Source organism: Atta colombica, unplaced genomic scaffold (genome assembly GCF_001594045.1).
Source record: "Atta colombica isolate Treedump-2 unplaced genomic scaffold, Acol1.0 scaffold254, whole genome shotgun sequence".
Classification (NCBI taxonomy): Eukaryota; Metazoa; Arthropoda; class Insecta; order Hymenoptera; family Formicidae; genus Atta; species Atta colombica.
The window spans coordinates 2,119,822-2,135,014 of record NW_017259353.1 but is presented as its reverse complement, the minus strand read 5'-3'; the positions used below and the strand labels follow the sequence as shown (position 1 = coordinate 2,135,014).

At 35.0% G+C, this 15,193-nt stretch overlaps 1 protein-coding gene across 2 annotated transcripts in view; it reads left to right on the top strand.

Annotated features, from left to right (window-relative positions):
- The window catches only part of LOC108689036 (diacylglycerol O-acyltransferase 1), a 102,866-nt gene that overhangs the window by 74,222 nt on the left and 13,451 nt on the right, over nucleotides 1-15,193 (top strand). For both annotated transcript variants that reach the window (XM_018195632.1, XM_018195631.1), the window contains 3 exons: nucleotides 2,151-2,328; nucleotides 4,271-4,379; nucleotides 14,966-15,010. In XM_018195632.1, the coding sequence (XP_018051121.1) occupies nucleotides 2,151-2,328; nucleotides 4,271-4,379; nucleotides 14,966-15,010 (332 nt within the window). The remainder of the gene's footprint in view (nucleotides 1-2,150; nucleotides 2,329-4,270; nucleotides 4,380-14,965; nucleotides 15,011-15,193) is intronic.

Sequence of the window (15,193 nt, the reverse complement as noted above, 5' to 3'; positions counted from 1 at the left end):
TGCTCTATATATATGTATATATATATATATATATAATTACATAGTTAACGTACAATTATTGCTGTATATTATGCATCGTTGTTAATGTTTGGTACTCTAATAAATAAAGCCTTACGATGCACCTGAGTCACCTCAGTCTGCGAGATAAGGAACGTCATGCTATGTTAAGAATATGTCAACGATCGTAGTGACAAAGCCTCATTACAAACAAAGGAAGGACCTAGAATATCCTACCGATTGTTCCGTTAACATAATTACTGAATCGAATGAATCAGGTGATGTTATGAATAAATAAACTCGATTATATCTTACTCTGAAAATATAAACTAATATAAACTAGAATTTAACTGATATAACGCTCTTAACAAAATTTAATAATACTTTAAATTAAATTCTTTTATTTATCGGAAATAAAAAGCTTTTTATTAAATGAATTAATACATAGCGTAATTAGAAACTGAGCAATATTAACAGTGATTTGCAATTTTACGTGTAAATGAAATTGATAAAAGATTCGAGCATTTGTATAATTGATCAACTGGAAATGCTCCGAATAAATACAGCAGTTTCTGCAAACCGAACTGCAGGGAGTGGTTTTTAATTAATAATCCGTCGGTGGAAGGTTTACTGCCCAAAGATCACAGGTTTGAATCAAACGAATTTACATGGAATATTAACGAATCATTAAATCGTTTCCGAGTGCTTCTGCGTGATCGTGCACTCGTTAATTTCGTTTATTTGACTGTTCTCTGAAATCACGTCAATTTCGTTATTTCTACTTAAATAAACGTACGCAAATTGCGATATGCTTCATTCAAGACTAGTTCCTTTTTGCTCAGAATTACAATTTCCTTGTTTTTATTTATAGGAATATAAATATAAAATTTATATTATAACATAAATATCATATAAAAATATATCAATCATAATTGATTATTGATTGACGATTGTAATTCTTCCTCGTCTTACCGTTTTTATATTGCTCGAAAAATTTACAGTTTCCTGTAAACAATTGCATCGATAACTGACGTTTTGCAGATGATTTTGTCGTCACAGAAGCTTCGTCTTTCTCTGTGACGGTTGTTGAACAGGAAAAAAAGAAAATAAACTATATACATTTATTTCGCATTTAGAGAAAGAGAGGGAGAGAAAGAGAGAGGGGGGAGGGGGCAGAAAAAGACATGATAAAAAGAAGCGCGAGGAATTTAATTTGGTCGAATTCTTCTACATTTATTACGAGGGTTGCAGAACGACGCCTGTAGTCAGTCGTCGACGTCCATGTCAATCGACGTCGCGAGAGCAAACCGCGACTGGCACAACTCCTGGCATCGCGACGCCAGTCCGCTGTCGAGTTCGAGCGACAATGCAGAGCGCGGCACCCGGCACAACCCGGGCTTATTTGAATTCCAGATTGGATTATTCATCGGATTTGGATAATTGAGGGGATTCTATCAGTTACTGGTTTGGCGTCGGGGTGGGATTAGACGCGCAGATGGGAATCCGCACACCTAGCACAACGCTGAGAAATTCCAAGGCTTCCGGCCGAATAGATCGCGCGAACGAATCAGTTTCGTTGCTTAAGAAGTCTGAGAAACTACTCGAGAGACGTGTGATTGTACAAGCGAGAGATACAATTATGAAACTTGTAGGAATTCTCTAGAAATTTTTAATTTTACAAATTGCGATTAAGCGCGCGCGCGCACGCACGCGCACACACACGCGCACACACACACACACACACACACACACACACACACACACACACACACACACACACACACATACACACACACACAAGCATTTAAATCGTGTTAATGCTGCAAACATGTATTTGTATATAAAGTAGATTCTTGATATTTTCTGCGATTTGTATCTTTTAACCTTCTATTCAAAAGCAAAAGCTTCTTTAAACAAATTTTTATATTGCTTATTTCATATTTGTTAGATCTTATATCTTTCTGTGTCACTTTACTGACTGTGTTGCATGTCTATTTATGAAAGGAAAGCCTTTCATTCACACAGTGAAAAGAAGAAACATTAAAAGATATTTTTTCCTTCGTAATATCACGGATTTTATTAATTTTTTTATTAATATAATCGTATAATAATAAACTGACGCGACCTAATAAAATATGCTCTTTCTATTACAGCTTCCGGCATTCAACAGAGTGCAAATGATGTCAGTGACTTTGAGCATGAGAACGACTGTGGAAATTCATTAGTACAATATCCTGATAATCTAAGCTTCGGCGATCTTTATTACTACATATTGGCACCCACTTTGTGCTACGAACTGAATTTTCCCAGAACGCAGCGGATTCGAAAGAGGTGAGTAAACGATTGATTTGCAATTGTGACTTTTGCACTGTAGTATGAAGCTATATTTGTGATTTTTTATCAAAAGCTTCCAACTAATGTATCTAATATTAATCTTCCACGAGAGACTAATATTCTGTAAGTTTTTGACGTTTTTTTTTCATAGGTATCTATTTTGAAATTGATAACAAAAACAGAAATATCTTCTTATTAGAGAGAGTGTGAGTACAAGAATGTTCGAAATTGACAGAGATATTTCGAGCGAAAACTTAGATTTCGATTGAAACAAACAAGGCTGAAGGAACATTTTAAATGAATAGAATTTCAAAAACATTAATTTTGAAATAATGTTATAAGTTCTCTAGTATTCTTAAATGATTTTTATCCATTTAACTTCTTTGAAACTGTGTTTCAATTTACATATGTCTTAAAAATATCAGCAAATTCACTTAGATTAAACAAGTCAAGTAAAAACTTGATATTGTCTGAGTTTGGTCGCGCGGGCGCATATATTGCACGAGGTGTATAAATCCGTCTTTGCTCTCAGATTTCTCGTATAGATTTCGTCAGTAATATATCCCTCGATTCTCTCTCATGTCTTATTTTCTTTTCGTAAAGAATGTCAACAAATGTCGAAGTCGCCGGTTTACGAAACTCAGATTCCAGCGAATGAATTCTGTTCTGAGAAGAAAATTTTGAAGAGGAAGAGAATTCTTACTTGATCCGATTCTAGAACATGAATTATTCGCGCGTGTCGAAATTGGACGAAGATTCCGTGAGATTCTATTTTAGAATTCCTATACTCATTTGAGAAATTTGATTTAAATTTATTTTCGATATGCCATTTGCGAATAATAATTTAATTATAGGAATGTATGGAATTTTCATGAATGAATGAAAGAATTCTTTGTTACAATTCCTAACTTCAATATGTTTTATAATAATGTTAAATATCAAAAGTAATGTACATACAAATGATTAATAAAACGTGAATTATTATGGGATATTTCCATAAGGAATTTAACATTAAATTAAACTTTATAAATAATTGATTCAATGTATGGGTATTAAATTTTAAAAACATATGTTAAATTTGGATTACATGGATTACTCAATTATATTTAATTATGCATTCAGAATGTTCTATCTTGAAAGATTATAAGTAATACTTGTTGATAAATCAGATTTGACAAATTAAATTATTATACGCTTAGTATATCTTCTCAAGTTTGTCCTTTTGATTTGGTATATTGTAATTCGTTTTCATTGTGTGCTTTCTCCTTTTGTATCGTCTTCTATGCGGCCACGTTGGTTGAAACGTCCAGACTTTACTTGTCGCTAGCAGTTTGCTGAAAACGAAAACTCACGCGGACGTGTCGTCGAATAGGAACGTCGTTTCACGCGATAGCACTCAAAAGTCGTATTTCCGATTTTTCGAGAAGCGGTTTATGTCGAGGGAATGATTGGGAGGGTAACGAGAATGCAGGGGGTGGAAATTCACGGAACCGGCCGGAAATCGGTTTGCGCCGTCGATAAAATCTGAAAGCAAATAAATGTATACCAGTATAATGATCAATGTAATAGAATCACGTGGAAGCGAATTAGTTTGGATGGTCAATAAATCCTATAAAAAATATATTTTCCCGTTCGTTGTAATATATATTGTATATGTTGTACGGATATATTTCATTGTCACAAAAGACAAAAGTGTTACTTTTTTAAATCAGAATCATATATATTTTATTATCAAAATGTACAATTTATAATTTTATATATATTGTATGTATACAATATGTGTATATAATTTTTGCGTTTTTAAATGTCATTAAGAATTAAATGATATTTTTGACAATTTTATATAAGATAATATTATATTATCTTAAGAACATATTTTTTAATATTAAGAGAGGATCTTTTGTATATTTATCTATAATTTATCCAATATAATTTACAGATTTCTTATAAAACGGATATTGGAAGTCGTCGTAGGATGCCAAGTAGTGATGTCACTTTTTCAACAATGGATGATACCTTCCGTAAAGAACTCATTAATCCCCTTTAGCGTGAGTGTTTTACGTACTGCATTATTATGACATTTTTCAAACAATGTTTTGCGTCAATTCTTAAATTTTGTCTGAAGCGCAACACCTTGTTTATCTTCTTACTCACTTTTATTCTCGAACAATATAGATAATAAACTATTGATGTTTCGGACGATATTTCTTACTTTATTATGAAAGCCAATTATTTATCGTGCTGGTCATAAATAAATCGGGCTAACCATGATAGTGTAACAGCTGGTAAGATAGGAGCCGAGAGACGAGTAGAAGTGTAATTTGGTTTCGCCAAATAGGTACGATCAATCTTTCGGGTAATACTCTGGCCTGGAAATTCGATACACACAAATATACGGCAAATTCTGTATTACCCCGAACAAACAGGGATCCCCGCGCTACGAATTCCCTCATGATAAAATACGCAGGAAAAAGGGAGCTGTCGCATACGCCACAGTTGCTGTAATATTGTTGCAAGTTACACTTGTAGGCAATATATCCGTCTGTGACATAACGTTGCATAATATCACGAGTATGATGTAAATTGTATTTCTTAAAATGCTAAACAGATGCGAATGGAAGGAAACTAAGGGTTTCAGCGACACGTACAAAGTATATTTTTTTTATCGCTTATGCTCGCCCGAAGGTGTTGCAGATATATTTCACAGTGTTAATAACTTCGTCGCGAGAATTCGCAGTGTCTCCATTCCGTCGAGGCAACAAAACATTTACAGTGGAAATGGTATACAGCCAATTTATTTTCGTGACGGTAGCAGTCTCGATAAAAATAAGCGAAAGTGAGAAGAAGAAATGAAGAAACGCGTCAGCGGCATGTCGTTTTAACCCGTTGCGTCGCAATAATGCTCGAGGCACGTCATCAGTTTTTATCTCACACGGAGTTAAATCCTCCGCCTTGATTTGGCAGTTAGATTTAATACCTTAGATTTAATAGGAGGATGATATTTTCGCTGCAAATATCTCGCGTTTTCTCTTCCAATTGGACGATGCCCTGTCAGTGTGATAAAAGTTAAATACATTTGCGGAATCTACAGTTATCACCAGTCATTTATTGTGAGTTTTGTTACTTCCAACGAAATCCTAATTTTGTTTAAATATCTCGGATTAAATCTTCAACTCTCCAATATTTATATGAAAAATCGACTGTGTGCAGAGTTTACCTGTAATAATTAGTTTCTTTTTGATGAAGATCAGAGTAAAAAAAACTATGGATAAATATTTTTTTTCTGGAACATTAAATCGTATATTGAATTATTTAATATATCATATTAAATATGATATCATATTGAACAGAAAACTCACTTTCTTTCTTTCTCTTTCTCTTGTCTCTCTGTTTCTCTGAAACATGATTTTTATTAGATTTTCCTATAAAGATATAATGAAAATGTGGCATGCACTAAATTAATTTTAAAAAATCGTTAACGACGAGGAAGTTAATTAGCCAATTATCAGTCGCTACCAATGAGGTGTAATAAACGAACCGCTTAATTAAATAAGTTGTATCGATAATGGTATAGGAAAAGGCCAGTTTAAAGCTAATTAGAGGAGTACGCAGAGTGCGCAGTATTGATAAATATATATACTTTTAATTTCGTTCAGATACCTTTGATTGCGCGGTAACGAGAGGTTGTGGAGGTGTGTGGAGTGTGTGAATATGTACCGCGACGATGGGAATTTTGTATTGGGTGCTCGTGAGAGACTCATGGATTTAAATGGGACCTTTTATGTGGCTGAGCTTAACCACAACATGGCAGACGTCCGCGGTTCACCACCTACGCCCATATTTCGTACATAATGCTATCGAAAATCCGGATCTTGCAATCGATCCGCTAGAGCTGCTAATAATTCAGCTATTCATACTAATATTGACTGCAATATGTTCGATAAAATTACAAAAAAAATTCTTACGCGTATAAATACGGCCTGTACAATGAGTATGAGGTCGATAATGTTTATCATATATACTTTTTTACTTTTACTTTTTTTTATGCAGAATTGATTTCATTTAGTATAGAAGCTGGAAATACAATTAATAGAGAGACAATTAATTTTTGATTAACTTTAATCAATCTAGAATGCTTTCTGATTTACAATTATTTGTGCAAATACAATAAAACAGGTTAATAAAGCATGAATCACAAACAAATGTAACGCTTAAAGCATATTCAGACCAAAAATTCCAATTTTAGCTTCAGCATGATTAAAAATTAATTAAGGTGTTTCGCGTATACATTCTGCATAATTAAAATAAAAGATATAAATAACTATGTCAATAATGTTTCTGTCTGCTAGTTTATATAAACACAAATATGTCAATAATGTTTCTGTCTGCTAGTTTATGGAAACACAATTAGCAAATAACATTATATTTTTTTAATGAAACATGCTCATTATCGAAGAGCAATCTCTTTGATGCAGCTACCGTCAATTTGGTTTGTGTATTCGCGTATTATTTACAGTTGGATGCATTGTTGCAGAGCTTTGCGGGAGTAGCAACTATTCCTTTCCATAACGGTAGCGCTAATCGGAACCTCCATATTCACGATTAGGCAATCCAACGGTATGTTTCCTCCTTGACGTCCCTTCGCCGCGTTCGGGGTTATATCCCGCGCAGGATTATTAAGCGTTTCCATCTCGGGAATCAGGATCGACGCGAGCCACTCAGCAGGGAACTGGTCCTGGGAATCCGACCGCATGATTTTGCGTCGCGGACAAATTGCTTCTGCAAATCGTTCGACGCCCTCTCTGCTGCGCTATTCGCTTCTCCCTCGTTCTCCTTTCAGTTCCCAAAGAGACTCGAAGGAAACACTTTGCCAGGACGCACGCTAGAAATAGGAGGCGATGGTGGCGTTCCTTCTCCTTCTCACTCTATTGGTTCCCCGCAATGGTAGCATTCGAGATCGCGGTATCGACCGAACGCAAAGTAATTGCCATTGCTGCTAGGTAGTTGCAGGGAAGTTAATGCTAGGATAGGGGCCAGACGACAAACCCCTTCGACCGTTTCGATTCTCCTCTAGTTCGATCGCTTCCGCGCTGATCGTTTCATGCGCCATTCTTTTTTCGTTCAGCGACAAATTGGATCTGATAATTGCGAGTCGCGATTACAAAAGTCACGTCGTCGATCGAACGTCCAGCTGGCGCTGAGAGATGATGTTCGCTTCCCTTGATTTAGCGTGGTCTGTCACTATCTCTCGCGGAGGTTGGCGGGAATGAGGAAAGAAAGACAAAAAAAGAAAGAGAGAGAGAGAGAGAGAGAGATTAAGAAATCTACGTGGATATTGCTTTCTTCGGATCGTGAGTCGCGAAAGGAGAAAATTGATAACTGCGGATGATGCTTGTCGGAGGGTAATCACTTTTTACTGGCGTGCTCCAGGCTGAGCCTCGTTATTCTTACAGGGCAGAATGAATGGATAAGAAGGTCGGGCATGAGCCGTGCCGCGCGCGACCGGAAATCCTCGCGATTTCCTCTGGCAAGTGGGCGATTAACCCCTCCAGCGTTGAGAAATCCATCGTGCAGCGCTTGCTTAGTGACAGTCTGTGCTTCTGCACGAATACATTTTTACGAATAATATCGCTCGCTTCAATTATCGCTAAATGTAAGTCTCTGCCAGTCTCTTATTTAGTCTTGCTTACGATCTCGTTTCTACATTATTTTTTCTTTTCATTTAATCCTTTTATTTTGTACTATCGTCTTATAAATTTGTTTTATATCTGATCTGTCATGTAATTCAATGTTGCTAAATATCACGAATGATTATTATGTCACGAAAGTACAGAGAAACCATTGTTTCTCTGTGGCTTCTGCCTATAGAATTGTGCGGCTTTTTGCTTTGCGGATCGATTGAGCGATCGAGGAATAGCAGAAAAGATGTATCGTGCTCTGGCTTATCGGCTCACGGCATACTGCAGTTTAAAGGGATGAGCGTTTAAAGGATTTTCGGGAATACGTCGAAAGTGATTATACTGCTTCGAGAAGCATGTGGCTTTACGATAGTTATGACATATGGAACATATGAAACGTATGAAATGTATCGATTTTCTAATGATACATATTATGTTCTCATACATACAGACATAATTTTGTGTAATATAATCTATTAATTATGTGTAATCTAATCTATTAATTATGCGTAAACTAATCTATTACATTATATTACATTTTATAAATATGAAGGTGGAGAGAGAAAAAGAGAAGGGAGAGAGAGTTTTTTTGAGAAAAAATTTTTTATAAAAAATTTCATAAATACAGTCCGTTTGTGGGATTGTTAATTAAAAAACAATCTTATTTATTTATTTATTTCGCGAATTTATGTCCTTTTATATTCTCTATTTCTTCGTATATATAAACCTACTAAGGCGAAAGGATCAAGGAGCGACGAATCGGGAAAAGCTGCATGGCATGCACGATGTTCGCCTATTGCTCGTTTTTCCTTTCGTCGGCAGGATTCCAGATACTTGACCAACGTTGAGGCGGAATTCGCGGAATACCAGAAGCCGGTCACACCTTCTTGTATCAAAGTCGCCGATATGCGTTCGCTGGCAGGAAGTTCTGCTTCGAGTTATGACGCTGCAAAAATTCTTCCGATCCGCTGCGATAGGCAGAGTAAAAAGAAAACGTTGAGACAGCAGCTAACAAGTAAAATCGCTGGTGAAACTGCACGTGACTCAGAAGGATCGGATTTTTATAAGAGCGATCTCGTGTGTTTTTGCCGGTCTTCTTTCAAACCTCGAAGAAATAAACTTGTGAACGCATTTTCTTTTTAATATAATTTTCTTCATCAACGTCTTAATATTTCAAATTCTATGGATTTTGTATTTCTTTAATTAATATTTTTCTTGCATTTCCCTTAAAATTTGTATCTACGTAGAAACTTTTGAATTTTGATGTTATATAATCCATTTTCGACTAATTACATCGTCGGATCCAGACTTCAGTGTTGTTCCAAAGTAGTTTGAAAATCCGCTCGATGGACGTTATTACAACCGGCCGCTTAACGTATAACGACGAACAGTGGAACGTGCTTGTCTAAAAGACCGAAAGGCGAGACGAAGTTTTATTGCCAGAGTATCTCTGTCGAGACGAAGAATTTCAGACGGTATTTCTTCGACTTTTAACTGACGGCGAAAAGCGGACGCGAGTTGTATTTCGAATATCTTGCAGAAACATTTCAATCTTGCAATGTTCGTGATCAAACAGGGAGTGCGAAGAAACTGAGATCTTTTATAAGAAAGAGACTCAATCGTATTGGACTTTTGCGAGAACTGTTGCGGCCGGAGCGAGTTATTGTTTTATTTTTTTCCAGCCTGTTTGTCACATCAGAAAGAAAGAAAGAAAGAGGTAGAGAGGAAGGGAGGGAGAGATTGCAGGCGGTATTTATTCGACTGCTAACTGGTACCAGAAGACGTTAGTGAGTGGAGAATAGCGAGGATAGTTGTCCGCGGAATCCTCTTTTTGCCGGCACGAAACACTTAAGACCACGTCGAGTGCCTTTTAATCCTATTTGTCTTCCGCTGCGCTCCAGTAGCATAGTCTGGTGGAAGCGCGACTCTGGAAGTTGTCAGATCGAAGTAAATATTTTGGTTGCCTGCAGAAAGGAGTTGAGTTGAATTCTAGGCATAACTCCGAACGTTAATTCGCCGAAAAACAGACTTTCTGCGTAATGAGTGTAGGAACACGACGTGGAAATTTATTTGACAGCATTAAAAACATTTAAATTGTTCTTTACGTATTTATTAGATATTTTGGATATATTGTAATTAAATATTAAACTTTAAATTAAATATTAAACATGCTAAGATAAATGTTACATTTTATTTTTTGAAGAGAAGTATTATTTAAATAAATAATATTTTAAGTTAAAAAGCTTAGTTGAATATCTCGACAACGATCCAAGTTTAGTTACAATACTTATTGTAATTATAATATGTGAATCTCGTGTAATATAAACATCTTCTGATATCCTGCTGCAATTTTTGCTAATATCAATAAGAACTTAAGAAGTATTGATATTTAATGATTCATCGATTTAGAAAAACTGCGAATCTCTTGATCATCTCGCATCTGCCTCGCTCGTAAAATCTCCATTAACCATCTACGACGTGCGTGCGTGATAAGGTATCGGCTCTTCGGCCAAATGGTGGCGCGATGTCTACATAAGCACCTCTCGTTCGCCACGCTATTGTCGGCCAGCTGAGATTCAATCTAACTGAAGCGAATTCCCAGTATCTCGAGTACTTTCCCCGACGGCAGGACAAGATGTTCGCGGATGCAAAGTGTAAATCTCTCGGTGCTAATTGAAACGACGACGCGCGAAGGAAACGACCAGCGGCGTTGAGGGGATTGGATGAGGTCGCTTCGTTTCCTCGACAGTACGATGGCAAGGCAATTTTTTTTCACTTTTTTCTTTCCTTCCCGCATTTATTTCTTTTTTTTTCCATCCTTTCTTGCATTCCGGAATTTCGCAATGTATATATTCGTTGAAGTACCACGAGTAGAGTTCAGTTTCATACCGCTGCGAAAAGGTGACAACACTCGACTGTATTACGTCGAATAAAGATGACGGATAGAAGACTTGAAGGAGGAAAGTGTTATGAAAAAAGGCAATTTTTGCATCAGTTCATTGTATCTTTTCGACTTTCGCGCTTTTTTAAATATATTGGCAAATATCTTCTCGCTTTTAATAAGTGCCTTATTAACTTTAATTTACAGGGTGGCGCATTATTGTCATACTATTTGTTTTAAGTATAAGACGTTTGTTTATAATGTGTTGTCTTCACTTCCACCTAATTTTGATTTTGGTATCATACCTATATAATTTTTAAGAATTTTTAAGTATAGAATTTACTTACACAGTTAAAAAAAAATCGATATACATAAATATAATTTAATGACATAATTAAACGGTATAACGTTTCCAGCGCACTGCATATTTAACGGATATTTTATTGCTCTTATAGTTAAAAGAATCAATATACCACATGTATAGTTTTAATAACATAAATGATATAACATTTTGTGCGTTCTGTATGAATATTTGACGGATATTTTATTGATATTTTTGCGATCATAATATATTCAATTTATTATCGTCTGTATATCTATAAATTTTTGTAAAGAGTACTATTCTTTACATAGATACGAGAATCACAATGCATGATTGAAAAGCACTTTCTTCTCACACGCCTTTACTTTTCATTCAAAAAGCAACGCTTTGATCGTTCGCGTTGCACAAATCCTTCTTTCCGACGGAAACAAGATAGATAAAGAGAACGAATAAGAAATGGAGTAAGAGAAAGAAAAGAGAGAGAAATGTGGTTCGGATGTCTACGTGTTGGACGACGTTTTGAACGTGATCGACCGGAGAAAAATCTATCCTGCTTTTATTTTCGATCCCTCGAATGCCCTTCACTTTCCCCTTCTTTCGTCTGCATCTTGAGTGCTGCTATTCATTCGCGAAGGTTCTCTCGAACCATCGAGCACTTTGGTTGGAATGCAATCATTTGGGAGACGCGGTGATTCCACGAGAATACAAATTCAACTAGCTCGTTTTCTCCGAGGCGCGCTTATGCAAGCGATTTTATATTGATAATGTCTTAGATCTTTTTCATTAACGATTATTTCTATGTTCTTTAAATCCTTTTTATCATCGTTTCCTCTTAAGGAGCTTCTTTTAATCGTTCAATTACACGCAGGAAGGCTGCGTTTTATTAGTAGATGCACAGTGTAAGCCGAGCTTGCCACTTGCCCCGGCTCGTAATTATCAGGCCCCGTAACGTATCGTGCCTCATTAAACCTGCTGTAAGCTGTAAAGTTGGCGCTAAGAAAACATGGAATCCTCGTTGGGACAACTTGTTGCTGTCGTAAAAAAATCATTTTCTTGGAAACATAAACGTTTGTTTACGATACAGTGTTTAAACTTTAGTGCCACTCGTTTGAATCGTGTCCTTTCAAATCGAACTTGCCACAATTATTTTTCAAGTTTTTAAATATGACGATAAAATTACAATAATTGATATACCATTAATCAGTAATATATAAGCGGATAGAATATACAGCACGTTAATCGTTTCACGTAACACATTATCTTGCGGATCACTAGCTAACAATATCACTCTGTATCTCACCTTTGCCATTTTTCTGTTTATTCTGTTGCAACAGTGACAAACGCGAGTAATTTAATTAGCATTATGATATTGTCATGCTGCAGAATATTAACTGTAATAACGGCAATACGTCACGATAATTGCAATTAGCATGATCTAGTTGTGTGTGTTTCATTGTCGTATTAAATCTATTATTTACTGGCAAATGAAATGCACTTTTAATTATCACTTTTAATTTATTAAATACTTAGTTAATTTTCAAATGTTTATTTTTGCAGATTACATTTTTGTTAATTACAGTGAAAACGAAATTATATTTAGAAAATAAATAGAAATATTCGTTATAGTATTATAAAAAAAAAGTATAACTTGAAATATGTTTATTTAAGTTCAAATCTGTCAAGAATTATCTGTCAAGAATAAATCTGAAAAGAATTTGTTGAATTATGTTAAAATATATATCTTGCTATAAACGAAGTATTTCAAGACTGGCAACTTCTCTTTACATTGTACAAAGAGATGCCGCTGTTTAAGAAGGAATGCGACCATTGGCGCGTGCATACACGCACAGTAATGATGCGTTGAAGTCGCGTGGAAGCTCTGAAGGTATTTATTCGCAAACTTGGTATATACAAACGTGGTTGGGTGGTTGTTGTAGCATTCGGAGGGACCTCTTGACAACCGCCACTTAAGCGAAACGCCGGAGGGACGATTTCCTTTCCTTGTGTTCAATTAGCGCCATGTATGAAATATCAATTCCATCGGTGGAAAGCTCCTTATTCATTATAGACCGAGTGTAAATCTATATCGAAGAAAGGAAATTCGGACGTCTTTTACCTGATATGGAATTATTATTAAATTTAATTAAAAGTTCATTTAATTCAATAATATATTATAAGTGCATTAACAACATCTGAATCTCCATTAAACTTTGTTGATTAATTCTACTATTCATTGGATTCGCATATTAAATTTAATTATGTTCGATACATGAAATTCTGTTTTTGATAAATATATATTATCTCAATTTGGATATCAATAATATGCTTAAGGATGGACAGATATTATTATTCATCGTTTACGTATTATCTAAATAAATCTGAATTTTTTATTACTAATTGATTCTTTTTAAAATAATATTCTGTAATAAAACGCAATATATAAATAACTATGTCACAGATAGCGAATGTATACATTTAAATCACATATAACATTATATAACATTTAAGAACATATATCATTTAAATTTTTTTTATATGCTCTTTCAACTTTAGAAATTAATGCAATTGTGGAACGATTTAAAATGATAATTTGATATCACGAAGAACAAGGACTAATTTTTTGAGATTTATTTAAAAATATCTAATATTAACCAGATTAAACATCTAAAATAAAGATTGAATTATTGAGTACAATAATCTAACGGAAAGTAATGCTTCTATATGAATTATTTGTAGCTGAATTGGAATATTTAAATAATTAATAAATAATTAATAAATAAAACACAAATCTCTAAATAATCTCTAATTTCTAAAATGTAGTATGATAAGATTCAGTCTCTTGATTTCTTGCGTGTTCAAGACTTATTCACCATTGATAGCAATGTATTCAATATCTGAAATGTATTCAATATCTGAAGACTATATTGAGAAATATAAATAATTAAAGGATTATTTCTGTTTTATTTATTAAAATATCCTAATCCAGTTATGAGTAATGCTTATGGAGGCATTACTTTTTATTTAATTCTTACAAAGAATTAATTCTTTACAAAGATTGATAATCTTTTAATATTTTATTCAATAATCTAACGCCCTTCATTTTAATCGCGTCATTATTCTTGAATGATATAGTTGTCGAAGATATTAATGCTGTATAAAACAATATTCCTCAAATAATAACAGAGTATTGATATCATATAACCGCATTTCGACACGCAGATTAAATTTTGCGGTTTGCTTCCTCGATAGTGACGTTAATCTAATTTCGCGTGGGCGTTCATCCGTAAGTAAACCTTTAATTGTGTTGCAACAGAGCGTAACATGTTGTACAGAGATACGTATAAATATCGCAGCCTTTCCATTCAGAAGAATTGACGATTCATTGATTTGATTTTAGCTGTCACGCACAACTCAAAATTTATATCGCGCTCAATTGTGATGTTTTTTGCAAATTTTGGATTGTGTAATTCTAAATGCGATATGTGAAATAATTCAGCTTCGAGTATATCGACGAGCTTAGAGCATATCGTATTTACGATCTTAAATCCAATTAGAAAGTTACATTTTGTAGTTGGTAGCACGTTTCGCCCTCTCACACCCACCCTCCTAACTCGCATTTGTTTTGCGTTCAGCTTTAGGGCATATCTACTCATTCCTGCTGCCTCTTTCTCTTAACACACCCCTTCTCCGCATGTTTCCCACGTATTTACCTTCTACATTAATAATCTCGTACCTCTCTCGTTTGCGTTGCAGAATATGGACGTAGCCAAGGCCTCCGAGCGTCTTCTCAAGCTGGCGGTGAGTATGCATATATGTATCTATGTATATATAGGTGCAAATTTATAAGCGCGTACCGTGTGTCCGAAATAGATGGTAAGTCAACCATTTTAAAAGCTTCGTTATGAGGTAAACTTAGAAAATGTCTTCAAAGGTGGCAAATATTTTTTTTAATATTTCATCAATTTAACATTATTGTTGCGA